The following is a 22,871-nucleotide window of genomic DNA, read 5'->3' as shown; positions in this document are numbered from 1 at the left end:
GAAACAGATGGCAGTGGTTATAGCCCCTCATACCCCCTTCTTTCGCCCCCTCCTCTCTCTCCCTCTTTCTCTCTCTCTTTCTCTCTCTCTCCTTCTCTCTCTCTCTCTACCACTCGATGTATTTGTCTATGGTATATGGGGTGCCCCATCTCAGTGGTACACCACTGTGGAAAACAAATAAGTTTGCTTCCAGAAAACTGTAACAGATGCAAGGTCAAATTAAATACAAATTGTAAACCACGAATTTATACAAAAACTGCCAACATAGGCTTTTAATACAAAATACAAAAAAGAGATCGATTCCTAATCCACACAATATCCGCCATTTGCTGTTTTATTAATTGTGCACCATTGAAAATAGCAAGAAGAAATAGGCCTATTATGGTAAGTCGTGGACAGACAACCCCGATGACATATTTCATAAAGAATTCTACCATTGCGCCCAACGAAATACAAAATATAAAGGCTACATTAAACAAAAAGATAAAATATCAAATAGTCCTCATGCATAATTCACATCATTAAGAGCCAACAGATAATATGAATTTCCATAGGCCGCTTCCAAAAGCGTATAATTCCAACAAGTTATACAATAATATGAAGGTGGTCTCAAAAGGGATTGTTAATATTGCGTTATTGCATTGATGCAAACATACACACAAAATTAGAAATTCAAAAATATACATTATAAAATACTGACATAATGATTAAAACATTAACGAGTGAATCTATCAATCTGGGTTAAAAAAAAAACATTTAGTACCTGTGGACGGGACAGTTAAAATCGACAGTTTGATGGAATGGTAACAAGATAAGACAAATGGAGAGAAGGTGGAAAGTAACATAGACGAAAAGTAACATTGAACAATGAGACAGGCATAATGTACATTATAACTATACAGACATTTATATCGTGGTGAAATTAACGCACTCATATTTTCTAGGACAAAATCGGTTCCCTTTATTTAGAGTACTTGAAAGACAAAGTTTCTGACACATTCAATATGTTTTTCCCAAATTCTTTTAAATTTGGGATTAATCATAAATTCTAAAGATAATTTTTGCATGACGTCATACAAATTGAAACAGGACTTACCATTTGGGGGCGTATCAGTGACATATTATGTAGCTATGGGGATACAGAGGCATACGTGCTCAATTCAAAATAGAATTGACAATTGACACATGCTTATGCCACTGCTATACCAAGCGCTGATCAGTCATACGAAGTAAACAACAACAAAACAAAATAAAACAAAACAAAGCAAAGATGACGAAGAGACAGCCCAGCTCATGACAAGCTTAATTTTGTTGAATCATTCTATCGTTTCACCCTCTCCTCCCCCATTCTGCCTCAAAATCATCACTAAGCATATACCTCGTGTTTTTAGTTTTGCTATTGACACAAATAAAATTGTCGTAGAATCTAACGAATTGGCCCTGCATTTGAAAATTACTCCATAGAGAGTGTATGATGATATGAAAGTAAGAAAATACATATTGAAAGAAAGATTATGAAATTACTGAAAAACGAACAAAAACACTGGTAATCGAGATATTAGAAAATGGAATCCGTTGTATGCATATCGGTGCTGGTAGTTTACGGAACATGTCATATTGCTGCAAGTTTTCGTAAAAAATAAGCAAAAAAGCAATGTTTACTGGTGCAAACAACCATTCCATTGCATGGTAAATAATTCAAATGACCTGGAATGTTTAAGATTACCTAAAGACGAAATCCATGCTCACTTTTCGCAAACTCTAGTAGAAAAGGTTGGTCATTTCTTTACCAAGAGTTCTTATTATATTTTATCTTTATCGTCATTATTTGTACCTGAGTTTATTTGCCGGATGTAATCAGAACCCAAGGTGACATTGATGATGATAATAATCATCAATCTCGATTTATAGCCCATCTAAAGTGTTGGGAGCCCCACAAATTTGATGGCAAAATTTCACTTAAATTGTATCATAACGTGAAAGAGGATGTCATTAAAACACATTTCTAACACATGGATAAAGAGGAATCATTTGATGACATCACATTCATATCAATGTTTGTGACCGATTGCCGATTAGCCATTTTTAATTTGCATGCTGTACATACTGTCTCTATAAATTTACATAAATCTCAATAAACTATCATTTAAAACAAAAACATGTAGAATTATAAAAAAAATGTCAGCGATTGTTCACATTTCGTAATTTCCCATTCTTTTTTTCTTCTTATTTCATGAACAATCACTAATTACTTTTAAACAAAATTTTCTGTTTTCATTCGAAGCAACCAAACTAGGACTTCGCGAAGAACCATCCCAATCTTTATAGGGTAGTAGATATTGTATTCCAACCACTGAGAGACATAGCGAAAATGGCTTGAAGCAGTATAACCACTATTGATGCGGCCACTACCGGGGTACCTTTGGCGTATGGCCCACAGTATGGACTATTTGCAAACCGAGCACACTGGAGCCACATGATTTCCCTAGTAAAATAAAGAAACAAGAAACAGTACAGAAAATTGTTTTAAAATGCGGTAGTAATTGTAAGTGAAAAGGGAAGTTATTGGAGGAAAAAAATGTAATGTGAGTGAGTGAGAAAGAGAGAGACATGGAGAGAGAGACAGAGAGAGAGAGAGAGAGAGAGAGAGAGGGAGAGAGAATGAGTGCAAATAAAACATGCATGCATACAACTAATCATTGTATTAAAAAAGTATTGCCCTTGTCTCAATACATTGTTAATACAATCACGCGGACAATCAAGAAATCAAATCAAGTGCAATTTCAATACCATATACTGTTTATTCCGTTGAAATCATATACAGATTACGTAATCATCATCAGTCAATCGGTGATAGGCTATTGAAAGTGCTTGAGGCCGAGTTTCAGAAACTCTTTTGCGATCATGTTTAACAGGCTGGCTTATTAAAAATGTGCATATTATGCATGTTTTTTTAAAACAAAATTGGTAGTTCTTGCCAACCTGAAAGCTTGCCCGACACTTGCCCGACATAGCAACATGTAGTGTTTGCAGACTGGATTCCAAGTATTGTTGTTCATTCACTAATACCATGATAATGGAATAACTCGTCACTAGATCCCCATGAAAGAAACATCCATACTTTTGAATATGTTAGTGTACCGGTCTTATTGACATACAGGATCTTAACTTACTTGGGGTTCTCCTCACATGTCACATTAAAATTCATGTTCATCAAGAAATTCTGCAAGTACAAAACGCTTCCATTGGTACACGTCTCTCGATACCTTGGATGATAAAAATCAAAATCGAAAATTGATTTAATTCTGGATCTAAGCTATATAAACTCAAATAAATATCAATGATACAGCTTCTTGTGAAAGCCCTCATGTCCGTCACGCCGTGACGCTCCTGGGGCCCGTTTCATAAAATGTTTAATCTATAACAAATCTATGACAAATTTGCTCTCAGCCAATCACATGCCATGATTTCAGTAGCTTATAACAGTAGCTTGTAACTTGTTATTGAATAGTTTTATGAAACGGGGCCCTGGGCCATGTTTCATGAAACTTGTTATCAATAACAGGTTACAATAACTGTCATAAGCTCCTGAAATTGTGGTATCTGGTTGGCGGAGAGCAAATTTGGCATTTGCTATTGATACAAAGTTTTATCAAACAGGGCCCTGGCTGGCAACCCAACTTTATTACCCCGGTATCGTCGGGGTATTTAACAAGCAATATTATTGCAAAAGCCAGTTTGTGGATATCACTCAAAGAGAGAGACAGACACGGAGAGAGAGAGAGAGAGAGAGAGAGAGAGAGAGAGGGAGATACAGACAGACAGACAGTTAGTCAGACAGACGGAGAGAGGCAGAGAGACAGACAGATACCTTTTGGTCTCGCTGGCCTTCAGTCTGGGACTCCATACGTCCTCATGAAGCTTAGGTCGACCGGAGTTAAGTTCACTTTAGGTCATGTGAGGCGAATATGAATGGACCGTTATTCGGAAAATTTAGTAATTAATCCCGCAGAAAGAAAACAAAACTGAAGAAAAAAAAAAAATATTAATGTCCTTAATTTGTTCTTACATCTCATTCGGAATCGGAAGTGTGAAGTCTGGGATGAGATAGATGGCGACATTTGTGACCACGTCCTGGTTGAGATTAGGTGCTTCTATCGTGGCGAATATACTGAAAAATGACAAAACAACACAACAAATGAAAGGTAATACACTGTCTGGTATATTAGGTTTATTCGATTGAACAACGATTATCTCATTTTCTTAGCTTTAAAGATAATCAGACAGTCACTACTCGCTATATACTTTCCCCCTTTCACCCTTGGATAGTCCAGGCATAATGCTGGTACACGTATTTTGACTTTCAAAAAAATCCAAAATTCCATTCGCATGGTCGAGGGGGGTAGCGTATTCCACCCCCCCCCCCCCCCCACCTTAATCAGACAGTCACTACTCGCTATATACTTTCCCCCTTTCACCCTTGGATAGTCATGGCATAATGCTGGTACACGTATTTTGATTTTCAAAAAATCCAAAATTCCATTCGCATGGTCGAGGGGGGGGGGGGGGGTAGCGTATTCCCCCACCTTTGATCTATTGATGGGAAAATTACAACATTTCCTGGCAACTACTGGCAACTACATGTTTCATGCCAAAAAAAAACTTTCTGCTCAGTGTTTGATTCGCAGAAAAGAAGAATATCAATTTTAATGGCAAAATGCCACGGCTGTCTTTTTGTTATGACGAATGTGCTCTCAGCCAATCACATGCCATGATTTCAGTAGCTTATAACAGTAGCTTGTAACTTGTTATTGAATAGTTTTATGAAACGGGCCCCTGGGCCATGTTTTACCCTTGTATCCCCCCCCCCCCCACCTTAAACCTATTGATAGGAAAATTACAACATTTCCTGGCAACTACATGTTTCATGCCAAAACAAAACTTTTTGCTCAGTATTTGATTCGCAGAAAAGAAGAATATCAATTTTAATGGCAAAATGCCACGGCTGTCTTTTTGTTTTGTGTGTGGTTAAAATTTACAATGCCCTTGGTTGTTAGTTAAATTTTGATGAGATTATTTGGCACGCCAACTATCAAAAATATCATCAAGGTGTTGCAATCGTCAAATGTTTAGGCATACAGACAGTGGTGAATCCGGAGGGGATGGCGGGGAGGGGGCACGGGAAATAATAAAACAAAAATCCTAGACTGATTACCCCTCCCCCCCCCCCCCCCCCCCCATCGGACATGTGTCCCTCCCCACATCAGATATTCCTGGATCCGCCAGTGACAGAAATAGGGATCTATGTTAGTGATTCTCTAAAAAAAATAGGGACTTTTAGATTTGCACGTCGACATAGTGGACTGCTACGTGTGACGTCCTTTTAAGGCAGTGTGACTTTCCCTTAAAATGACGTCATACGTAGCAGTCCACTATGTCGAAGTACAAATCTAAAAGTCCCCAATCGCCGCTATGGGGTCGAGATAAACGAGTTACATGATATCTCCTTACCTGCCATTATTGAAAGCCCCGCAAAACAAAAATCATAGACTGATTACCCCTCCCCCCCCCCCCCCCATCGGACATGTGACCCTCCCTACATCAGATAATCCTGGATCCGCCAGTGACAGAAATAGGGATCTATGTAAGTGGTTCTCTAAAAAAAAAACAATAGGGACTTTTAGATTTGCACGTCGACATAGTGGACTGCTACGTGTGACGTCCTTTTAAGGCAGTGTGACTTCCCCTTAAAATGACGTCAGACGTAGCAGTCCACTATGTCGACGTGCAAATCTAAAAGTCCCCAATCGCCGCTGTGGGGTCGAGGTAAACGAGTTACATGATAATTCCTTACCTGCCATTGTTGAAAGCCCCGCCAGCTCTTTGCGCATTCAGAACAACATAGACGTCACCAACAGCTTGCGTTGCTAGCTGTACCAGGAAGAAAAAAAAACATTATCATCAGAGCGTTTAGATTATATATGCATAAGAATTGTATTTATTCAAATACAATGATTGTATTCATAATCAAATCACGGTATGCGAGTTAGAGTCCAACAATGCACTATAGCATACCTCAATGACTGAATAGTTCAAAATCACTTCCCGTGAACCTTAGAATTAAAGGCACGTTATTATTAGCTTCAAAGGGTGAATTGTTGGGTGAACAGCTACATCGTGGGTTACAAACATATCCCTACCAATATCTCATTTAATTGCTACAGTAAAAAAATTGCAACTATAATAATAATAATAATAATATGGATATTTATATAGCGCCGGTATCCGCCAGGCTCTGACGCTCATGGCGCTGTACATACATGTATTACTATCACAAAAATATAAATTTCTTAACTAAAATAAAGAAAACTAAAACAACACAAATTATTACGCTACATTGACATGATTTAATAGCACTGTTTAGAAAGAGATGGGTTTTTAGAGCAACTTTGAAGGCATGAAGGGTAGTTAAATTACGAACACTAAGTGGCAGCTTATTCCAAAGGGACGGACCGGAATGAGAAAATGCTCTATCCCCCAGGAACTGCGCGTCCTATAGTATAGTATTGGGTCAGAATAAGACTTTGGGCATTTTGATTCCTCATGGTTCTTACTCTTTCCCGACTGCTGTAACTTGCCATGTTTTCTCATTCTCTTCCGATTATTATTTCACACAATATAGGCCTAGCCTATTTTCAGAAGCACGTAAATATTGCTATCATCTTGATATTATTATCTAGTTGAATTGCTCTCATATAATATCCATGTATTCTATGTCCTTAGACAATGTATGTGAATGCAGTATTGTTTCCAAAAGAAGTAAAGCTCATAGAGAATTCTACGAATTATTATGCGCTTTATAAGCACTTTCCACCATCATCGTGATGTACTTCTTCGTCCTGAATCTCTACTCATATTTTTTTGTTTTGAACTTAACCTCTCATTTTTTAAATAAGTATAGTGCATTGAAATTGTCTCAGTTTTTTAGTTACATATCCGATTTTTTTACTTTGGCATAGAGGCCGGCACAGTTTTATGTACATTAGGCGCTAACACTTTGTAAAGAAAATAATCTGATAATAATCTGGATGTTGCATCTCAAGGTTATTCAGAAATAGTGATTCTTTTTATCTGTAATACATGTTGAATTGAATTGAATTGGATAAAGCTGACGGCATGCACAAAACACAACTTTAGACATGCACTATAGTGTTTTAAAATGGAGGAGGTGCCGATTGTGCCCGTGAATAGGGACTTTCGATTGACGGTGCCTTAAAAGGACGTCACATTACTGTAGCAGTCCACTATATCGACGTGCAAATCGAAAAGTCCCTATTGATCGAGGATGCACGGACTCACCATCTTCGAGGCGCTGTTCCAGAAGGCCGTCTTTGTATTATTGGGACAATTTAGGGATTTAAAAGGGGGCAGGGGTCAGTTGTGCCCCCATAAAGGTCGCGAACGCCAAGACTCACCATCTTCGATGCCCTAGCCCAGAATGCCGCCTTGGTATTGTTGGGACACGTTTCACTTGTCCATGTCGGACAGACGGTGAAGTTGAGTCCGAGTCCCGTGCCATCACCGTCCGTAGCGCCACACCAGGACAGGTTACCTGCCATGTAACCCGGAAAGGTCTCCTCTAGCACACTGAACTCAGGGGTGACCTGAGCAACGTCCTGTGGTATGTTGTTGCCCATAACACCCGACCAAAACATCGTCTGTACAGAAAAACAATTAAAAGATTAAAGAAGGGAAAAAAAGGGTAGACCACAGGATGATCATTGAAATTAGTTTCGTGCATGTTCTTCATTTTGCTCCATATAGGCCTAATCTTAAAGCTTGTGAATTTGACTGAAAATACAGAAACACTAATGGCATAGACTAATGGAAAATGTGAATTTCATTTTTATTTCATTAAAAAAAAAATATAAAGAAAGGGTAGAATGATAAAAAGGATAAGAAACTACTAACAAACGCTAAATCGCAACAGAAACAGGTCGAGAAAATGAGAATGAGTGGGAGAGAAAGAGAGAGAGAGAGAGAGAGAGAAAGAATGGAGAGGGGCATAAATCTGTTTAATGATTAAGAATGTTAACATAATTCGATGATTATAGTACAGGACTTGCATGAAATTTAATGATAATTGGAACAGCGGAATACTACGGCCTTCAGTAACATATCGAATGTTTTCTGAACTATAAGGATATTAAATGATAAGTGCCTCTTTAAACACCACCATCTACCATCATTTGAGTTTAAGTGCCGTCTTCAAATACATGCTGGTCCATATGCATGTATATTCAGTGTCATAGCTACAATGGCGCAGGAGAACACCCACCCCCCCCCCCCCCCTCCATTCGAATGGTGAGAAAATAACACGTAAAATAGAAAAATAGAGAAAGGGATAGATTGAAGGTGGAGATGGTCGGGGAAAAGAAGACGAAAGGACCCTATCCCGTACCCCCCCCCCCCGAATCAGTGGCCTTGTCAATTCCCGTTTCATTTTCCGACTAGATATCCAGATGATGTCAGCTTGTACCCGGCCCCTCAATATCAGGGGCCCGTTTCATAAAACTTTTTATCTATAACAAATGCTTAATTTCTATGATAATTCTGCTCTCAGCCAATCAGATGCCTTGATTTCAGTAGCTTATAACAGTAGCTTGTAACTTGTTATTGATATCAAGTTTTGTGAAACAGGGCCCTGGATTCGCGCTACGTCACCGTATGTTTTACCGGAATATATAGAGTTTGATTTTCAAACTATAAAAATATTAAAATTAGAATACATGATCCCTATAAGAATGATTGTAATACAAAATATGAAATAGAATGGTGTATACCTCATCTTTAAACAAAATGTAGACATTTGCAAAAGAATGTCGTAAAATATCTACGTGTTATTGATGCACGGATATTTTTGTTTGTATATATTCATTTCAATTCTTCTCTATTTTCTCTATTTCTCTCTCTCTCTATCTTTTGAAATGGCACATATGACCCCTGGCCAGTGCCCCGTGTAGCTACGACACTGGTTGCTTTCATTCCAATTCGTCGTATTATAACCATTGCGACCAGTCTGCTAGCATATATTTAATAACAGAGATACATATTAGTTCTTTCCAAGCAAGTAGGCCTAATACATGGATAGATCAAATCATAAAAGTGGGACAATGAAATTACACAGTTCCTTGTTTACTCTGTGCTTGAATATGGGACATGTGGTATGTAAGTGTACGTGTAGATTGTTTAATTCTCCTAGCCACAGATTCAAGATTTGTATTCACTCTTCCTTCCTTTGTCCAATGACATCCTTGTTTATGTTTCCTGTTCTATGCATGTCTAAATCCTTGCACACATTTATTCTGATCTAATCAAGTGAATTATATAGTTTTAAAAGCCAATTGTTGGGTGAGTGCTACGAACGCATACGGTAAGTCAGATGTTAATAATTTTGTGTATCACTTTTTTTTTAAATCTTGGGGTGGACGCGAAAGGGGCACGTGCCAAATTCGGCACTTAAAGGGGGTGGGAGCGAAATAATGGAAAATAAAGACAAGAAAATGAAATGGCCAAGAGAAAGAGAGGGCACGTCCGATCAGCCCCCCCCCCCCTGTGAAAACCCAAGTGGCATATATACCTCAGTAGTAGTAGTAGTAGTAGTAGTAGTATATTGGTAGTAGTAGTAGTAGTAGTAGTAGTAGAAGAATAGTAGTTCTCTAAGAATATGCCCCCTATCCCCTTTGATGAAAACCTTTTTCTTTTGTTTATCAAAAAAAAATAAGAATATTGTGCCTTCTTTTTTACAAAATCCTAGATTTGCCCCTGTTCATTTTCTGTCAGTATCTTAACGGTAATACAAAGTTTTGGGAAATTTTGAAAATTGGGTGGATAGTGAATCTTTACATTTTTTATATATTTGGATGCCCCTGTGGATGTATTATAAGTACTGAAAAATTGGCCCCTAAAACACTTATGTTTTCGAGAAAAACTGAATATAAAAATTTACCAGTGCTCCCGGTAAATGTTGATAAATTTCAAATAGCGACTATGGCCGTATGGTAGATGCGACCATGAAAATCTCAGAATATGTAGTTGTGATATATAATTTTCAAACGGGAATAGCTTATCCGTCGATTTTAGTCAAGAAACATTGTTTCATAGCTGAATTGATATCTTGACCTTGAGAGGGAGCTATACAACATAAATAGTATATTATTCATAATTTCATAACTTTAGACTCGGTTTCAACCGCGACAACGATCAATGAATATTGTAGGAACGCATATGCTTCCAATGTGTTAATTTGAACCAAATTCATGACCCCATACCAAAACTTTGTAATACCTTTAATTAGGCATAAAACTTACCGTGCCACGAACTGTGGTGGGTGGGACCATGTTGAGGAATTCATCATATGCGTTGTCTGGGGTAGCACATGGATCCATATTGCGAATGCCTTTAAAAAACGACTCCACTGCTGCACGACACTTGACATTGCGACTATGAGAGAGAGTGGGGGATACGTGGGTAGAAAGGGGTTGAGAGAGGGGGAGAGGGAGGGGGTAGAGAGGGGGTAGAGAGGGGGAGAGAGAGGAGAGAGAGGGAGAGGGGGAGAGAGAGGGGGTAGAAAGGGGGAGAGAGAGGGAGAGAGGGAGAGAGAGAGAGAGAGAGAGAGAAAGAGAGAAAGAAAGAGATGGAGAAAGATGGAGAAAGAGAGAGAGAGAGAGAGAGAGAGAGAGGGAGAGGGGAGGGAGGGGAGGGAGGGGAGGGAGGGAAGGATGGGAGTGATGAGACAGAGTGAAGGTGGAAAGGAAAAGATGAGAGAAAACAGGTGAGCTAGAGTAGTCTACATGTACATCTAAAACGATGCGAAGAGAAAGGTTTCACCTTAGTAGGCCCATGGTTTCTCGAAAAATTTCCAAATGAGATGAACATTACTATACATAAAAATTAAAGATGAGAAAAGGCAGGAAGAAAAAGTAAACTTACTAGAACGGGAGACATGGCTCTCCCAGGAGGCACTTCCGGTATTCCTCGCATCTACCAGTTAAGATGTCAGTAATGTTGGACGTGGTCCCTGGTCCTGTGTTGATGTAGGCAACGGTCATCGCCAGCATTGGTGACAAGTAGATGAATATGGTGTAGATGCCCATTTCGAATTTTGGTTCGTTCCTAAACAGGAACGATTACAGTGAAGTTATTCAAATATTTATGCTACCATGGAATTGGAATGTAACAGTCGACTTAAGACTGAGAGTATTCCATCATAGTATTGTCAATAGTTCGATCTCTGCTAATAGTTGGTTAAAATGCATTGGAAAAAGGGATAGGAAAGAATACACATTTTTGTAAAACAGTGGATGTAACAATAATTATTCTTTTATTCTTTTCGAGATCCAATGTCAATGCATTTAGGAGAAAAGTCAAAACATATTTTCTTTTATCAACTTTCCACGAAATACAACAATACAGGAAGTTATAGTTGATTATAATCCTTGATAATAAAACTACAAACGTTAATGTTATCATATTGTTGGGTAAACAATTTGTATTGCAGTGCAAAGTTTAATATGTCCGTCACATCTGACATTTCTTCTTTCTATCGGCGGTTAAGATATTATTATACAGCAGAAGAATATATATCTGAACGAAAAAAAAAAATCATTATACTCATCTTAAAACTAAAGTCGAATAGAATATTAGAATATTTAAAGTAGCACATCATGCGTATTATATGTACGTAAGACTTCCTATCATAAATGTCTCACAATATTCTTTGTTTATATTGTTATTGTGTTTGTTTTTTGGTCTTTTTAAACCTAGTCGTAACCATAATACTATATTCAAGTTCAAACAGCATGAAATATAAGGAACCGCGATCTCCAGCTACTGACAAAACTCTTCCCATGTAGTGATAGAAAAGAGGTCTGAACTATTCGAGACTAGCTTGCATGGGTCAATCTTAAAATGAACTTGACTCAATACCACTTAACTCTAGAGTTTAGTGCTCAATATACATACCGTTTTCTGTTTAACTGTGGCAGGGTTTATACTAGCGGACTATAGTTCCACTGCTGTTCAGAAGTACACCATAGAGCCTAGTTGTTCAAAGCAGTGTGTAACATCGCCGCTCATTTGTCATTTTATTAGGGTAGTCACGCGGGCAAAGATAATCAGCCTATTATTGCCTGTATAAGTAGTTTACAAATAATGGAAACCTACCTTGATACGGTTATGTACTTGTACTTACAACTGAGTGAAGATCAAGCACTGTGAATTTAACAAAATATTGTCACTCCTGCCTCAAAACCCCTGGTCAGTGAACAGGTATCCAGTGTTTAGAAGTCCAGTTGGGACTTGCATCCAACCAATAATGAATTCAAAGTTGAAATCCGCGGCTATATACTAGTATGTCCGTGGTGAATGTATATAGAGTGAACTATATAATCTTCATTATAGATGCCTGGGTAATTCCGAGTCCAAGGTGCATGGGTAATGTTGGTTTGTTAGTTCAGTCTAGCTTAGTGTTTCCTTATTGCACTTCAGATTCATATTGCACAATGAACTGGAAATGGCTTTACAATAACAACGAGAGAGAGAGAGAGAGAGAGAGAGAACGAGAGAAAGGGAGAGAGAGAGAAGGGGAAAAGGAGAGAGACAGACAGACAGAGGGAGAGATAGAGAGACAGAGAGAGGGGGCGGGGGAGAGGGTGGGACGAGTGAGACAGCGGGGGAATGTTAGATAATAAAATTTATGTTAGGAAAATATTTTGAGTATTTGAAGTACACAAGGAATTGAGTAATTGGTCATACTCCACTATGGCAACACACACCGAAACCATGCAAATTGCCATTGGGAGACTTTCCATATCGAACTTTCTACAGTTTCAAGGTTTATGAGATTTATGCACATTGCAACATGAACCTGAAATAGCTTTACAATAACTGTCGTATTATCGTATATTACACTTATGTATTAAAGGTAATGCAAAGTTTTGGGAAATTATGAAAATTGGATGGATAGTAATTCTTTACAATTTTAATATATTTGGATGCCCCTGTGGATGAAATATAAGCACTACAAAATTTAGCCCCTAAACACTTCTGCTTTCGAGAAATAAAATAATAAAAAATTTACCCGTGCTCCCGGTAAATTTCAATTATTTCAAACAGCGCGTAAGGCCATTCCACGGTAGTTGCGACCATGAAAATATCAGGATATGCAGTTCTGATATATAATTTCCAAACGGGAATAGCAAATCGGTCGATTGTAATCAAGAAACATTGTTTTAAGGCTAAAGTAATATGTGTCTTGAGAGAGCGCTATACAACATAAACAGTTTAGTATTTACAATTGCAAAAGTTTTGAAATGAAAGAGGGAGCATATTATTTAAATACTTAAACATGATCAGTAAACTTTGTAGCGAATTAATGTCGAATATTGTTAGGGTTTTCAGTTTGTAAAATATTGGACTTGTGTGAGACAAATACGGTGAACCAGTGCATATACGAAGGGCTTTCTTTTGCAATAAATAAATAGAGTTGATTTTGGTTTTGGCGCTGGTGGCCCATACTAAATTGCAATATGTTATATACGGTAATATCAATGAATTATAAAGAATAACAAGTGTAAAACATGGGATTAATTTTTTCATTTTATATAATAAACCAACATTCCTAGAAATAGAAGTAGTGATATGACGTACATGTTCATTCCAGTTTAGATTTTCATCGAAAATGACACCCAAAATTTTAGTTGTTCTCTTTCTTTCGAGAGGGACATTATCTATAATTAGTTGTAAGGAAAGTCAATGACATGCGAATTTGCGTGGTTGAAATACATACAATTTGTTTTATTTATATTAAGGGATAACTTATTGCATTGAAACCATAGAGATAATTTTGGTAACTCATTATTAAGTGTATTTACTAAAGTGTTTAAATTAGGATGTGAACAGCAGATGTTCGTGTCATCAGCAAATAGGACAAATGATAATAAAGGTGTTGTATTGGTTAAATCATTAATATATAATAGAAAAAGCAAAGGGCCTAAAATTGATCCTTGCGGAACTCCACATTTGGTAGGTAGGAAACTAGACAAAACATCATTATACATTACATATTGTTTTCTGTTAGATAAATAGCTCTCAAACTATGACAATGCAACTCCACGAATTCCATAGCAGTACAGTTTTTTCAGTAAAATTTGGCTTTTGATAAATCCATAAAAACTCCTATTACATGTTCTTTATTGGCCATAGCATTCCTTTTGATTTGAAAGAAAAAGGTGATGCTGTATTTTTACATTTTTCGACATAGTAATTTTCTGGATTTCTAGTATTATAATTATGCATTTCTGTTTTACATTTAATAATAAAGGCAGGATTATATGGTAATTTGTTATGTTTATGTTTAAAGACCATTAATGAGATACAGAAGTCATTCAATTGATAGATTGTGAGAAGATTAAGTTTTTTAAATAGTGGTTGTGAAGGAGCAGTATAGTGAGACATTGAACATATTCTTACAATCTTTTTTTGCAATTTCAATAATCCAAGGAGCCTACTTGGAAATGTATTGGCCCATACAACATTGCAATACATTAAATAAGGTAAAATCATTGAATTATACAGTAAGATTAAAATATGTTCTGGCAAGAAGTGGCGCAGTTTGCTGATGACACCAATATTCCTTGATATGTTTTTAGATATAGTAGATTTATGTTCGACCCATGATAAATGTTGATCGATAACAACTCCTAAGAAATTTGTGGATTAGACACGTTTTATGATTACATTATTCATACTAATATAAAGATTGGTCAATACATTTTCTGTAATTGTATTTTGCTTACGATGAAAGTATATAAAGCTAGATTTGGAAATGTTAAGAGATAACATATTACAATAAAACCACTGTGAAACATGGCATAATTCCTCATTAAGAAATTTACATAAATCATAGAAATTGTCATGGCTATACAGGATATTTGTGTGATCAGCAAAACAAAAATGAATTTCAATTTATCAGAGCAATTAATCAAATCATTTATATACAGTATAAAGTAAAGGGGCCTGGATTTAACCCTGTGGTACGCCACACTTTACTCTCATTGGATCTGATAAAACGTCGCTGTAAAAAGTTATTTAAGTTCGATTTTTTAGTAGTTTTCAAACCATAAGGATACTGTGCCTCTAATACCATATACCTTCAATTGTTCTAACATAATTTCATGGTTGATCGAATCAAATGCTTTACTCAAATCTAAAAACACCCCCACGGAGTGTAATTTGTTATTCAAAGAAGATATCAGATAATTATGTAAACCAACAAGAGCCATTTCAGTGGATACATTCCTGGTAAAACCATACTGGCAAGAATTTAATATTACATGTTTTGTTAAAAAATGTTCTAAACGATTGTAAACAATTTTTTCTAAAAATTTTGAGAAAAATGGTAGTACTGATATTGGTCTACAATTTCCAATAACATATGTATCATCCTTTTTATGTACTGGGGTTACTTTAGCAACTTTCATATCAGATGGCACAATACCAGTACATAAAGATAAATTAAAAATATGAACAATAGGTTTTGAAATATATATTAATACCTTCTTTAAAACACATGGATTAAGATTATCAAAACCACAACTACTAGTACTCTTCAGCGATTTCACAATTTTTAAAAGTTCTGATTCATTTACATGAGTTAAAAATAATGAAGCAACATTAGATTGAGGCAAGAATTTACAAAAATCATATTCATTACTTCTGGGGATGTTATTGCACATGTTAGGACCGATAATAATTTTTAAAAAATCATTAAAACAGTTTACAATAATAAGAGGATCATGAATGTCTTGACCATTAATACTAAAATATAAAGGTAAAGATTTACTTGATTTATCAACAATTTCTTTTATCACTGACCATGTTTGCTTTATATCACCTTTTGTTTTTTGGAATTTATGAGCAAAATAGTTACGCCGTGCTTTCTTTCTCAGCTTATTCACTCTATTACGAGCTTCGTGAAATTTAGTTTTATTTGTGTTTGATCTCACTTTACAATATATTCTATACGGTTTATTTTTGCCTTCAATTAATTTTAATAATTCAACATTCAACCACGTTTTTTTACATTTCTTTTAATTTTTTTTCTTCATAATATAAGGTAAATTTGGTTTTAAATTTCTTGTAAGCAATTTCTGCATCGTTAGAAAAAATGCGCTTATCCAGTCTTCGGTCATCAAATCAAATTTCAAGTTATTCATGGTTTTATCATTAATCAGCCGCTTTTTTTACATTCTGCACAGGCATATTAGATATAGTATGATTTATAATTTTAAAAATTGGTAAGTGATCCGTGACATTGTTGTTAAAAATCCCAGAAGTAATGAAGGAATTTAAATTATTGGTAAATCTATCAATTTTTCACTACGAGCAGAAAGACGAGTGGGCTTGCCAATCAATGGCAAAAGTTGTGACGAGTACAACAATTGTAAAAAATCAACACTATATTTATTATTAGATTTAAAAAAATCAATATTAAAGTCACCCATAATGTAAATAAGTTTATTTTCTGTATTAAGCTCCTGCAAACATGTGTCAAAGTCACTTATGAAACTATCGATTCTGCCCTTTGGTTGCCTGTAAAAAAATTCCAACAACAATATTTTTCCCTGATTGAACAATTATTTCAATAAAAAGAAATTCAATGCCATCAATATTTAAATCAATATTTTTTCTAATATTTAAATTGAGAGTATTTTAAACAAATAATGCTACTCCACCACCTTTGCCATCAATTCGATCAGAATGTTTAAACGAATATCCCTCTAAATTAAAAAGCATAGGCATTTAATTACTGTCAGATGAGCATATTTTGATACCTTATTATTTTGTGACACTGGCAGGACACAAACTGGTGTGGGGTCCAGGGGGCGGAGCCCCAAAAGCTCAGGGGTTTTATACATTAAATTATCGTCACATGAACATATTTTGATACCTTATTTGAGACACTGGCAGGTCACGAGTTGGGGTGGGGTCCAGGGGGCGGAGCCTCCGGAAGCTCAGGGGTTTTGGGCCATAAATTACGGTCAGATGAGCTTATTTTGATACCTTATTTGTGACACTGGCAGGACATAAATTGGTGTTGGGTCCAGGGGGCGGAGCCCCAAAAAAGCTCAGGGGGTTTTATACATTAAATTATCGTCAGATGAGCATATTTTATACCTTATTTGTGACACTGGCAGGTCACGAATTGGCGTTGGTTCCAACGAGCGGAGCCCCCGGAAGCTCAGGGGTTTTAGGCATTTATTTACAGTCAGATGAACATATTTTGATACCTTATTTATGACACTGGCAGGCCACTAATTGGCGTCAGATGAGCATCCAGGTGCCTGACTTTGGGCCTTAGGTGAAATCCATTGGGGGGGGGGGCAGAGTCCCCGGAAGCTTAGGGCTTTTAAGGCATTTAATCACGGTCAGATGAGCCATTTTTTTATTTTTTATTTTTTATTTTTTTTGGGGGGGGGGGGGGGGGCACCGGAAATTTGGAAAATACGTCGTCAGATATTTCCTTCAGGGGCTGGGGGGGGGGGAGGAACTTTTTGTTGTTGCCAGGGGGTCGGGTCCCCTGCCCACAACTGTAACTGTTCGATTTACATCTCTCGAGTGTCTGAGATGAACTGAACGCTGATGAAAAATGAGTACTGTACCATCAGCTGACGATAATATTTTGTGTAACCACTCAATTCACGAGTCATCTTGGATTTCTGTTCGAACAGGTCGATCTGCTCGGGTCGAAGCTGTGGTCGACTATACGTCGTGCAGGAGTCGTGAATGGTCGAATGTGGGTCGTGAATGCTCGAATAGCGGTCGGGAAGAGCTGCTGTTTAGGCATGGGGTCGGGATTGGTCGGGGAAAAATGGGTAATCGGGCTTGATTGGGCTTGATTTGGCTTGGTCGGGTTGGTTTGATCGGCAGTGGGAACCTACCATTATGGTAAGTCGTGGACAGACAACCCCGATGACTAATTTCATAAAGAATTCTACCATTGCGTCCAACGAAATACAAAATATAAAGGCTACGTTGAAAAAAAAAGGATAAAATATCAAATTTTACTCATGGCTCACATCATCAAGAGCAAAAAGATAATATAAATTTCCATAGGCCGCTTCCAAAAGCGTATAATTCCAAAAAGTTATAACATTAAGGTGGTCTCAGAAGGGATTTTTAATATTGCGTAATTGCATTGATGCAAACACACACACAAAATGAGAAATTCATGAATATACATTGCAAAATACGTACATAATGATTTAAACATTAACAAGTGAATCTGTCAATCAGGGTTTAAAAAAGCAACACTTAGTACCTGTGGACGGGACAGTTAAAATAAACAGTTTGATGGAATGGTAACAAGATAAGACAAATGAAGAGAAGGTGGAAAATAACATGGACGTGTAGCGGCTCTTACATGCCCTACTTTCACCGTACATTAATTCATGTCTCCTGTATTTTTCCATCACGGTTCTTATTTATATTCATTATTCGGACCACGTGTGTTCATTCCTCCAATCGAGCATCGTGGTTCCGCGCATCGTTCACCCGCGTATTTTCATCACCACGAGGTTTTCTTCACTCCCGCTTACACCTCGGTCGAGTCAACAACTCCCGCTTACACCTCGGTCGAGTCAACAACTCCTGCTTACATCTCAGTTGAGTCAACACGTTTCTGCATGATTTCTTCTCCGGGCTTGATTCTACTGTGCCTATCACTTCTATCGGCACATCTTCACTTTCACTGCCGTGTTCATCGGGCTGCAGTCTTCCAGTGGAACAGTTAAATCTAGTTCCGACATATATGGTGCTTGGTTATCCGCTGGGAGCTGCCAGTTTCTTCACCGGTAGTCTTTCACTCACATGAGCTCGACTCACCGCAGCTCATCTAAACATTCACCATCAAAGTTCGGCTCATCAATCGAGCGACTCACCGTCTCAGCACCACTACCGGCTTTGATGTCTGCATTTTCCACTTTGGCCTCCGACATCAAGCGACTCACTGCTTTCGTCATCGAGCGCCACACATCTCTTCTCTTCTCTTCTATTCTCGCCCGAGAGCTCCATCTACATTCATCATCATCACGAGCTTCGGCGACGACATCGCGTTCTTCACGGTTCTTCAACCACGTCAACGAAGTCGCGTTTCCGCCTCTTCAAGCCTCCGCACATTTCATCGCGTGAGCCCCTTCCTTCGTTCTCAACTCTCTTCATCTTCATTGGACTTTCGGCTTCATTTCTACTATTGTCGTAAGCTTTTATTATGTCATTACATTTCATTCAATAATGTCCATTTCCCATTTTACGTCATGATGTAGCACATTCACCAATAATATCTCTACATTGGTGACCCCGCGTTTACTTGGAAGCTTGGTTGTACGATTTTATTATTCCCTGACTTTTTGGACTTAGCAATGTTTTATAAAATGTATTCATTTTGGATTTGTTATCGAATGTTTTTATGCTCTTGCATTTATACAAGTTTATTCGATGCATACCATGTCAATACTCACTGTTCAATTTTTGGCAACTAAACAGCCGTTCGCATACCATGCTTGTTGTATTACATTCTTTCAACATGCCATGCTTGTACATTTCTTAGGCTGTTGTAAATTACTGCATACACTATACACTACATGCACTTTTACATTTTTATCAGCCATTGATTCTTGTGACATTTTGTGCTTTGCTCATTTATATCTTTTTCGCCTCTCATCTGTGTATTGCATACACAGCTTCAATTCTGGCAGGGGAGTAATGTAGCGGCTCTTACATGCCCTACTTTCACCGTACATTAATTCATGTCTCCTGTATTTTTCCATCACGGTTCTTATTTATATTCATTATTCGGACCACGTGTGTTCATTCCTCCAATCGAGCATCGTGGTTCCGCGCATCGTTCACCCGCGTATTTTCATCACCACGAGGTTTTCTTCACTCCCGCTTACACCTCGGTCGAGTCAACAACTCCCGCTTACACCTCGGTCGAGTCAACAACTCCTGCTTACATCTCAGTTGAGTCAACACGTTTCTGCATGATTTCTTCTCCGGGCTTGATTCTACTGTGCCTATCACTTCTATCGGCACATCTTCACTTTCACTGCCGTGTTCATCGGGCTGCAGTCTTCCAGTGGAACAGTTAAATCTAGTTCCGACATATATGGTGCTTGGTTATCCGCTGGGAGCTGCCAGTTTCTTCACCGGTAGTCTTTCACTCACATGAGCTCGACTCACCGCAGCTCATCTAAACATTCACCATCAAAGTTCGGCTCATCAATCGAGCGACTCACCGTCTCAGCACCACTACCGGCTTTGATGTCTGCATTTTCCACTTTGGCCTCCGACATCAAGCGACTCACTGCTTTCGTCATCGAGCGCCACACATCTCTTCTCTTCTCTTCTATTCTCGCCCGAGAGCTCCATCTACATTCATCATCATCACGAGCGTCGGCGACGACATCGCGTTCTTCACGGTTCTTCAACCACGTCAACGAAGTCGCGTTTCCGCCTCTTCAAGCCTCCGCACATTTCATCGCGTGAGCCCCTTCCTTCGTTCTCAACTCTCTTCATCTTCATTGGACTTTCGGCTTCATTTCTACTATTGTCGTAAGCTCTATTTATGTACATCGCATTTATTCATGTTCATTATCATCATTGATCATTATGTAACTCCGTGCAATATTCACATTTCTCATTTATGCATTCTCATTCCGATTCTTCGGCTTGTGCTTGGCTACACTTTGCAAGTGTACGGCCAGCCTCATCAGTACCCAATAAACATAACGAAAAGGGAATACTTTCTTGTATGTATTTTATTGCCAGTGTAACCTTGTTTCTTCGTAGCTAAAATAAAATAAAGAGTTATGTTGTGTGACGAGTGAACACGCTTTCAAATATCCATTCACAATACCTCACACTCATATCTCTACAGACGAATAGGAAAGGGAAAAGTAACATTAAACAATGAGACAAGCAAAATGTACATTAGATCTATACAGACATTTATATCGTGGTGAAATTAACGTACTTACATTTTCTAGGACAAAATCGGTTCCCTTTATTTAGAAAACTTGAAAGACAATTTTCTGACACATTTGATATGTTCTTCCCAAATTCATTTAAATTTGGGATTAGCCATAACGTTCAAAGTTATTTTTTGCATGACGTCATTAAAATTGAAGCAATTCTCACCATTTGGGGAGTGACATAATGTAGCTATGTGGATACAGAGGCATACGTGCTCTATTCAAAATAGAATTGACACTTGACACATGCTTATGCCACTGCTATACCAAGCGCTGATCAGTCATACGAAGTAAACAACAACAAAACAAAACAAAACAAAGCAAAAATGACGAAGAGACAGCCCAGCTCATGACAAGCTTAACTTTGTTGAATAATTCTATCGTTGCCCCCTCTCCTTCCCCATTCTGCCTCAAAATCATCACTGAGCATAATACCTCGTGTTTTTATTTTTGCTATCGACAAAAATAAAGATTCTCGTAGAATCTAACAAAATTAGCCCTGCATAATACTCCATAGAGAGTGTATGATGATACGAAAGTATGAAAATATATTATATGCAAAGAAAGATTATCAAACACGAACATTAAAACTTAACGAACAAAAAACACTGGGTAATCGAGATATTAGAAAATGGAATCCGTTGTATGCATAGCGGTGCTGGTAGTTTACGGATAATGTCATATTGCAGCAAGTTTTCGTATAAAATAAACAAAAAAGGAACTTTTACTGGTTCAAACATCAATTCCATTGCATGATAAATAATTCAAATGACATGGAATGTTTAAGATTACCTAAAGACGAAATCCATACTTACATTTCGCAATATCTAGTAGAAACGGCTGATCCAGAGATCTAATTATGTTTCATTTTTATCGTCATTATTTCCACCGGAGTTTATTTTCCAGATGTAATCAGAACCGAATGTAATATTGATGACAGTAATGATCACCAATCTTGATTATGTACCATAATCAAAAGTACCTTGAGTATCGTGTATACAATCGACGTTGTCTGTTAGTTGCAACGAGGGAGATTAAATGGAAAATGAAGGGAAGGTGTAAAGATCCTCATTATAAACAAGAAAAAATGGCGTTTGCATCATTTTTGTAGTTTGGAAACCTTGACATGTGACCATCATCAAACAGCCATTAATTTGTTTGGTATGATGTCTTAAGTTATATCCTCTAAAAAGTTTTAGACAGAATACATTCTAGAAAAAGTTTGGTAAAGTTTACCCGAAAATAAATAAACTTTTACCCGACTTATTTAAGTGTGTAGAATTTAATTTTGATTAAAGGACGTTTGATTTAGTTTATTCTTAGAACTTTAAAGATAAGGAAATAGGAATTATCACACACTAATATTGAAGAGGAATCATTTGATGACATCACCCTCTTATCAATATTTGTGACCGATAACCGATTAGCGAATTCTAATGTATATACTGTCTCTATAAATTTACACAAATCTCTATAAACTGTCATTTAAAACAAATACATGTAGAATTAAAAAAATAATGTCAGCGATTGTTAACATTTCGTAATTTCCTGTTCTTTTGTTTCCATTTCGTAAACAATCGCTAATTACTTTTAAACATAATTTTCTGATTTTATTCGAAGCAAGCAAACTAGGATTTCGCGAAGAACCATCCCAATCTCTATAGGGTAGTAGATATTGTATTCCAACCACTGAGAGACATAGCGAAAACGACTTGAAGCAGTATAACCACTATTGATGCAGCCACTACCGGGTTACCTTTGGCGTATGGCCCACAGTAT

General features: G+C 37.4%; 1 protein-coding gene and 2 long non-coding RNA genes across 5 annotated transcripts; all 3 read right to left on the bottom strand.

Moving 5' to 3' along the window:
- Positions 1-300: 300 nt before the first annotated feature.
- On the bottom strand, positions 301-12,583 carry arc1 (ADP-ribosyl cyclase). 3 transcript variants are annotated; one of them, XM_030973667.1, is made up of 8 exons: positions 12,226-12,583; positions 10,993-11,175; positions 10,371-10,503; positions 7,476-7,718; positions 5,855-5,931; positions 4,070-4,171; positions 3,174-3,266; positions 301-2,485 (listed from the first exon to the last, which is right to left on the bottom strand). In XM_030973667.1, exons 2-8 carry the CDS (start codon positions 11,154-11,156, stop codon positions 2,323-2,325), a joined length of 975 nt encoding a protein of 324 aa, XP_030829527.1. In that variant the 5' UTR covers positions 11,157-11,175; positions 12,226-12,583; the 3' UTR covers positions 301-2,322.
- Positions 12,584-18,595: 6,012 nt separating this feature from the next.
- On the bottom strand, positions 18,596-19,506 carry LOC115919926. Its single transcript, XR_004062060.1, has 2 exons — positions 18,692-19,506; positions 18,596-18,661 (listed from the first exon to the last, which is right to left on the bottom strand). It is a non-coding gene; the product is annotated as an uncharacterized LOC115919926 (long non-coding RNA).
- A 262-nt stretch (positions 19,507-19,768) lies between these two features.
- On the bottom strand, positions 19,769-20,868 carry LOC115919927. Its single transcript, XR_004062061.1, has 2 exons — positions 20,048-20,868; positions 19,769-20,017 (listed from the first exon to the last, which is right to left on the bottom strand). It is a non-coding gene; the product is annotated as an uncharacterized LOC115919927 (long non-coding RNA).
- Between the last annotated feature and the right edge of the window lie 2,003 nt (positions 20,869-22,871).

Source organism: Strongylocentrotus purpuratus, unplaced genomic scaffold (genome assembly GCF_000002235.5).
Source record: "Strongylocentrotus purpuratus isolate Spur 01 unplaced genomic scaffold, Spur_5.0 spur5_scaffold_7, whole genome shotgun sequence".
Classification (NCBI taxonomy): Eukaryota; Metazoa; Echinodermata; class Echinoidea; order Camarodonta; family Strongylocentrotidae; genus Strongylocentrotus; species Strongylocentrotus purpuratus.
This window is presented reverse-complemented; position numbering and strand designations above follow the sequence as displayed.